The sequence below is a fragment of the Cibotium barometz genome, chromosome 45 (genome assembly GCF_041138505.1).
Source record: "Cibotium barometz isolate CiBa-2024 chromosome 45, ASM4113850v1, whole genome shotgun sequence".
Taxonomy (NCBI): domain Eukaryota; kingdom Viridiplantae; phylum Streptophyta; class Polypodiopsida; order Cyatheales; family Cibotiaceae; genus Cibotium; species Cibotium barometz.
In genome coordinates this window covers 696,994-704,443 of record NC_141090.1, presented here as the reverse complement: position 1 = coordinate 704,443, position 7,450 = coordinate 696,994, and the positions used below count along the sequence as shown (strand labels likewise).

The window sequence follows — 7,450 nt, the reverse complement described above, 5'->3', positions numbered from 1 at the left end:
AATAGGACAGCTTAGCCATCCTTATCTAAGACCATCACAAGATGTTTTCCCACCATAGGCATGTGGACAGCGGGGTTGCTCACCTCTGATAGCAGCAACTATGATCCTTTCTTCAATGCCATAATTTTAGAGAGCAAAAAGGACCTTGATTTTGCAACCGAAATATGCTACACACCTTACTGTTACGTATATATATGCTCACAATAGCACTTGCCACTTTTGAATACATGAAAGCCACCCACGTCTCTGCAATATATAGTCCTATGCTCTATCATCTTCTGCTGTTGAACACAAACCTAGAAACAGGATTATATAAGAATATAGCACAATGGAAAGATAGATTGCAAAACAAAGTGTAATAGAGAATGAAATGAATAGAGAATTTAAGAATTCTGAGACAGGTACAATGTGATGGTGTTCCTCTCATAGATGACGATCTAGATAGACCATGGATGGAGGAAGTACTGAGTGTAGAGGGTGTGCATACTTACAAGAATTAGATACCTTAGCTTGTGATAACTATGTCCTTATATAATGATGCAAGTGGTGTGGTAGACGTGTAAACAACGTGGTCGGTTACGCTGTATGGACGCAGTCACCGCCCGCGTATCCAAAACATAGCCAACCGTCCACTGCCCACTAATAATGAACTTAAGTATCCTAGAGAATATTCTCTATAGGGGCCGGGGGCTCGCGCTCTCAGGTCCCAACTAATGCTTGCATCCTTGATTATCTTCTAACCATCAATGGTCACAATAACGATCCCATTGACGTCTAAGCCAAGGTTCCCACCAAAGACATGTGCACCAATGGCCTCTCCTTATAATGGGGGCCTTACAAATGTGTACCAAACATAGATCTGAGATACATGTCGAGAGGCGGACATTGAGTGTATACTGACACGTTATTCGTATTAGGTGGACTGATTACACCACATATAATACTGGTCCTCTCACTGATTTCCTTTGCATCTCCAGATAAGTCTTGTAAACCCACTATTTGCACAGCTGCTTTGCACACCTCATCTTACCCAATCCAAATGCATTGAGAATGACCACTACTCTCAATCCAACTCTTTAATGGCTCCACCAATACTTCTATTCCCAGAAACCCCAACCTCAATTCAACTACTCTCTGGCTCCTTCAATGCGGCTATATTTTTTCTCATTGCTTCTGCCTTCACTTCCCCCCACTTCTGAACATCTGCATAGATATTGGACATCAAAATAAATACAGTGGCGTCCTTCTCCTTCAATCCCACTGCATTCTCAAAGGCCCTTTTGCAAAGCTCTACATCACCCCACTTTTGACAAGCGCCCAACAGGCTACTCCATGTTACATAATTAGGCCGATAAGGCATCTGCTCCATCATCATTACAGCCTCACTGAGCTGGCCCAGACGACCAAGAAGGTCAATCATGCAATTGTAATGCTTGATGGATGGAGTGATGCTATATTCTTTGCGCATAGCCTGGAAGTACTTCTCGCCCTTATCCAGAAAACCTCCATGACAGCATACACTGAGAAGATTAAGAAATGTAATAGCATCTGGCTGTATGCCTTCCTCCCTCATTCTATCAAACAAACGAAAAACACGTTCATTCTCTCCCTGGTGAGCATACCCTGTGATCAAAGCATTCCATGTCACGAGGTCTTTCAGTGGCATTGCGTCAAATAGCTGCTCAGCGTCAAACATCTTCCCACATTTTCCATACATGTCAATGAGAGCAGTTACCAGAGCTCTTTCAGTACCACCTGGTCTGTGAATCTGAGCATGGACTTTTACTCCAACTTTTAGGGCTGCTCTGTTACCACATGCTTTCAAGATGTTCAGAAAGGTCACAAGATTTGGTGGTAGACCTAGTTCCTGCATGTGTGCATAATGTTTGAATGCTTTCTCACTTTCTCCATGCTCAGCATATGCCAAGATCACAGCATTCCACAACACTACATCCGGAGACACAGCACCCAGTTGCATCTGTTGCAAGCATCTCGACGCCTTCTCGCCGAGCCCCTGTTCAGCATACCCTGTGATAAGCGCAGTCCAACAGACTACATCTTGATCTGGCAGACAGTCAAACACATCCTGTGCTTCCGCAAGTGAGCCGCACTTGGCATACATATCCACCAAAGCACTGACAAGAAAAGGATCTCCTTCTAATCCCTCCATGGCAATGTCAGCATGTATTTCTTGACCTCTTTCCATGCAGGTCAGCTTAGCACAAGCTTTCAGTAGGGCTACAAAAGTGTACCTAGTAGGATGCATGCAGTCCTCTTCCATTCTCTTAAACATGTCAAGCGCACACTGCGAATCACCGTGATCAACAAACCCTTGGATGAGAGAAGTCCAAGAGTACTCATTCCAGTGAGGGAACCTGTTAAAGATCTGCTGAGCATGATGCATGCTTCCACATTCCACAAACATTGGGACGAGGTAGTTCCCTATCACTTTATGAGCTTCCAGCCCATTGCTGCAGATGAGCATATGTGCGCGCTTGGCACATGCTAGGCTTCTAGCTTTTCTGCACTTTTGCAAGATGGAGGTGAAGTTGTCCACTGATGGCAGATCGGGCACCTGCTCCATGAAGGCAAGTGCCTCTTCTGCACTCATCATCTCCCAAGAACCACCACCGTTACTATCTTTCAATGTATGGTACATTTTACAGACCTAGATCAGAAGCCTCCAAGATGGACTTGCCCCCTTGTGCTTGCTATCTTCTTCTTCCTGGGACTATTGTCACATGTGTGACAGTCCTCTCCATCATCAGTCACATGCACATCCATAATCCATATAGTTCCTGTCAAGCAAAGGGCCAAATTACCATAACTTACATCCAAATTTGCCAATTTTGCGAGAAATAATTGTAGGAAACGAGACCTATTTCAGAGTGCAGCATAGCCAATCATCTCACAAATCATATTTTGTCTCCCGCTTATGTGGGCACCCCTGTGTGTGTGCGCGCTACGCGTGGGCACCCTTGGCAGTCTGGGTTCAAAATTTATATATAAAGTCCGCCCCCAGGCTTGATTTTTGCCTCCTTTTTAACCTGTGCATTTTTCAATTAAATTTCACTAAATCGGCTCATTTTTTTAAAATCAAGTCTAACCCATCCAACCTACCTAGGCTTCAAACTTGTGAGCCTATTTTTTTTGCAAAAAAATTAAAGGATCATTAAAAGATAAATGCCCCCTTAGAATTAGAAAGATCAAGAGAGTGATCGGATCTTATGCGTGTCACGCATGCGCTTTGCGAGTGGGCGAGTGGTGATTTTACTCTACTCGTGCGAGTGCATGACTAGCGTACGTCGACGGGTGGTGGGTGTATCGGGTCCTACATGGCGGTCGCTTCTAGTGGGTGGCCCTTCATCATGAGGATGAAGGGGCGATTGGATGGGGAGATTGGGATCCAAAGGCAGAGGTGGAGATGAAGCGAAGAGGTGAGGAGGCCGAGGTGGTGTACGTCAAAAGAAAATGTGTCCTTGATTGGCTTAATGAACGTCTCTGTAACCATGTTAAAGGCAAGGTATTCTTGAAGTTGAGCCAGGAATTCATCAAAAGTCAAGTAGGATTATTCTCGATCAGTAGCGTGTTTTTGTTCTGTCGAGGCAAACCTCCGTTGAAGGGAGAACTAGGTAGATGGTTGCATGAAACTATCTTGCATGATTATGTTGTGTTTAAGATCTTCTATCTTGGTAAGGGGTTTTTCAATGTTCTGTTTATCAAAGGGCAATTTGGGACTGAATTATTTGCCAAGGGCCCTTTGTTCTTTGGTCAGAGGTTAATACATGTTTTTCCCTTTGACCCTCTGTTCTTTGGTCAGAGGTTAATACATGTTTTTCCCTTTGACCCTCTGTTTGATGTCAATAAAAGTCTCCAAAATGCGTGCCATGTTTGGGTCGAGGTGATAGGATTGCCTCCTTGGCTTAGACCAGCTTTGCGCGACATTGCTCAATCCCTTGGCTCAGTGTTGTTTGTCCCTGGTGATAAGGTAGGAGGAAAACAGGGTAACAATGTTGTTTGTCCCTGGTGATAAGGTAGGAGGAAAACAGGGTAACAATGTATGTATCAGAACCCATCTATTGAGACTCCTAAATCTGTTGAAGTTGATTTAGGTCAATTAGGTAAATTGGAATTGGGTCTTAAGTTTGGTGCATTCCCCGGAGCTTGCTTCAAGTGCGAGGCTTTTGGGCACATTGCTAAAGACTGTTGTCTGGGTGTGGAGACCTCAAGAGAGGACCTTAAAGAGGAGTATAGGGGAGGAAACGATAAGGAGAAGGGTCCTCTGTTGGAGTCTCAGAAAGTTGATACTAAGGGGAAGTAAGTGATGCTAGATACTAGGGAGATTGAGAAAGAAAGAGGCTGGGATAAAGTTAAGACTAGAGCCAATGTTAGGTAGAGTAAAGCTGAAGCTTGGAACGCTCAGAGCAGTAGAAGTTATGAGACTAGGAGGAATGGGAGGGGGGATAACCAGAACTCTATTATTTTCTCTAACCCTTATAGTCCACTGCTTGAGAGAGATAACTCCTGGTGGGCTGGTAGAACAATGTTCTGATAAAGTTCTCAGTGAAGCTGGCAAGGAGATTAATCTGGCTCAGAATAGTCAGAAGGATTGTGAGGAAGCGGAAATGGTTCTGGAAACTCCATTAACATGATGAATCTTAAAGAATTCAAAGGATGTACATGGAACATGAAAGGGATCAAAGACAAAAAGAAAAATACCATTTTTTGGGATCTAGTGGAGTCTTGGGACTTATCTGTTTTAGTAGCTGTTCAAGAACATAACCTTTTTGGCAGTGTTCCGGGGATTAATTGCTTTAGTGAATGGGATATATTTTATGGCGGCACTAATTCACGCTTTAATGGGGTTATGACTATAGTTAAGAGGGATCTCAGCCCTAGCATTATAGCTAATCATCCAGAGGGAAGGATTTTGATAGTAGAGATTATTGTTAATGGTGAGAGAATATAGATCATTAATGTTTATGGGGCTCACAATCACAAGTTTAGGAGTTGCGTGTGGGATTGGATTGCTGTGGTAAATGTTCAAGTGCCTTGTGTTCTTTTAGGAGACTTTAATATGGTAGAAAGAGCGGTTGACAAATGTGGTGGTAGCACTGTCTTATTAGGGAAAGAAAAAGGGAAGTGGGAAGACCTTAGAAGGGGTTTGGGACTTAAGGACTGTTGGTACCTTAGGGACTGGAGAGATAAACTAGGGCATACATACTTTAGTATTCAATATCTTTCCTCCTCATCAAGAATTGACAGAGTTTTTTTTAGTCAACAGGCTTCTTGGGTGCCTCGCACATTGAGGGTGACAATGGACTGTAGCTCTACTTTATCTAACCATCTCCCTTTGAAGTGGGGTTGGTCTCATTATGATGGGTCTAATATGGACCTATCTCATTATCCCACTAGGAAATTGAGAGTCAATAATTTACTTTGGAAAAGACCCTCTTTTTGTGGAATATACGAAACCATCAATAACTTAAAAAGGAGAAAGGGAGCTGACAGATCTTGGAAATAGTTTGCCAATGAGATGCAAGGTGTCATTAGGGCTATGGGTAAACAGAGAGCTGAGGAAAGGAGAGGTGAGAAAAAAAAACGGTCTGCTTTACTAGAGGATCTACTATTGAAAAGACAGACTGTTGGGTTGGATTCTGGTGACATTGAGCTGTATCTTAAGTGTCAAGCTAATATAAAATGGAGGAAGATAAATGCTTTAGAGAACATCAGTATTGGACTAGAAAGAGTCTTTTCAACAATAAAAAGAAACCTGACAATAAGTTCTTTATACTATCCAAGAATAAAGGTGACAGAGTAATGGGGGGGTGCATTCTAGATGAGGATGGCACTCCTATACATGACTCCAAATGGGTCAAGTTATTGGGATCTACATTGAGTTTGAAAGAAGATTCTTCCTTGAGGAGGTTCCAAGTTGAAAAACAGGTTGCTTGGTCTTCTTAATCAAAAAATGGATTCTGATAAAGCTAAATGGTTAGAAAGAGATATTGAGATGGATGAGTGTTGGTGTACTTTACTAAAGCTAGGTAGGGAGAAGGCTCCTAGGTGGGATGGTCTTTCAACTGAGTTTTTCACATAACCTTTTGGCCCTCATTAAAAGAGGTGGTGACTGACATTTATAAGAAAGCTTTCAAATTGGGTCACTGGGACACAAGGCCTTTAAAGAAGGATTGATGAAACTCATTCCTAAATAGACTTCTTGCAGGTTTGGGCATTGGAGGCCTATCACCTTACTGACTGTGATGTATAAAATCTTAGCTAAGGTGATTGCTCTCATAATTACCCTTGTGTTGCAAGAGATCATCTCCAAAAAACAACATGGTTTTATTAAAGGCAGGTCCATCTATGACAACATCTTTGCTACTTTACTCGGTAGAGATGTGGCCATTAAAACTCAGCAGAAATGTATTATGATGCAATTAGATCTTGAGAAAGCTTATGATAGGATACAGTTGTCATTTATTGCAAGAGTGATGGAAAGATTGGGGTTTGGTACCAGAATGGCCACTTGTATCTATACTCTCTCCTTGGGTGGATACTCTAAAGTACTCCTAAATGGAATAATAGTAGGGGGCTTTGAAATCAGCAAGTCAATCAGACAAGGGTGCCCTTTAGCCCCCTTATTGTTTGCTATTGCTTCTCATCCTCTAATCATACCACTAGAGTTGGCTTGCAGCCAGGGAAGGGAAGATTAATGGCCTAAAACTCAAACACAGTGAGCAACTGGTCATTCAATGCTTTGCTGATGATTCTCAATTATTTTTAAAAGTTGAGAACAGTAATGTGAGAATGACCTTGGAAATTGTTCAGGATTTCGCTAATGCCTCAGGTTCTAAATGCAATATTATAAAATCTAGGATCATAAGCTTGATAGAGGATAATGATTTTGATCTTCAGAGATGGGGATGTGAGGTAGTACAAAAGGGTCACATTGTTAGACTTCTTGGGGCTCCCTTTGGGGTGGGACTTACTAATAAACAGTTGGTCATGTGGGCCATAAATAGGTTTGTGGAGAAATTGAAGAAGTGGGAAGGCTTGAAAGTACCCTTTCATATCAGAATTGATATATGCAACTCAGTGTTGAATGCTTATGATGGGGTCAAACTGAAGGATGGTAAAACTAAAGACATCTATGCACTTATGAGGAAGGAAGATGCTAATGTTATGTACTGTAACAGCAGATGGAATGTAAAGTGGAGTGTTGCTAGTTGGAAAAAGAGATGGCATTTGATATGGAACTGTTAGGTGCCCAAGAAATTTCAGGTCTTTTTGTGGAAGGTTTGTCTGTGGGCACTTCCCACCATTGGGTATAAGCTGCATAAAAGAAACATGGCTAGTGGTGTGTGCCCTAGATGCAGGTCTTCTATGGAAATTGGTAAGCGTTGTTTTGGGACTTCCCTGCTTTAAGGAGCATCTGGGGTAAAATGAC

At 42.4% G+C, this 7,450-nt stretch overlaps 1 protein-coding gene across 2 annotated transcripts; it reads right to left on the bottom strand.

The window, feature by feature from the left end:
* Positions 1–343: 343 nt before the first annotated feature.
* LOC147612298 (pentatricopeptide repeat-containing protein At2g13600-like) lies at positions 344–2,999 on the bottom strand. 2 transcript variants are annotated; one of them, XM_086782902.1, is made up of 2 exons: positions 2,879–2,999; positions 344–2,798 (listed from the first exon to the last, which is right to left on the bottom strand). In XM_086782902.1, exon 2 carries the CDS (start codon positions 2,657–2,659, stop codon positions 1,124–1,126), a length of 1,536 nt encoding a protein of 511 aa, XP_086639028.1. In that variant the 5' UTR covers positions 2,660–2,798; positions 2,879–2,999; the 3' UTR covers positions 344–1,123. The 2 variants fall into 2 exon arrangements, with proteins under 2 accessions (XP_086639028.1, XP_086639029.1); XM_086782903.1 differs by having other exon boundaries at positions 2,913–2,993.
* Between the last annotated feature and the right edge of the window lie 4,451 nt (positions 3,000–7,450).

What these genes read in the sequence shown, in the direction of transcription:
- LOC147612298 (XM_086782902.1), bottom strand. Translation starts at nt 2,659, where the DNA reads ATGTACCATACATTGAAAGATAGTAACGGTGGTGGTTCTTGGGAGATG.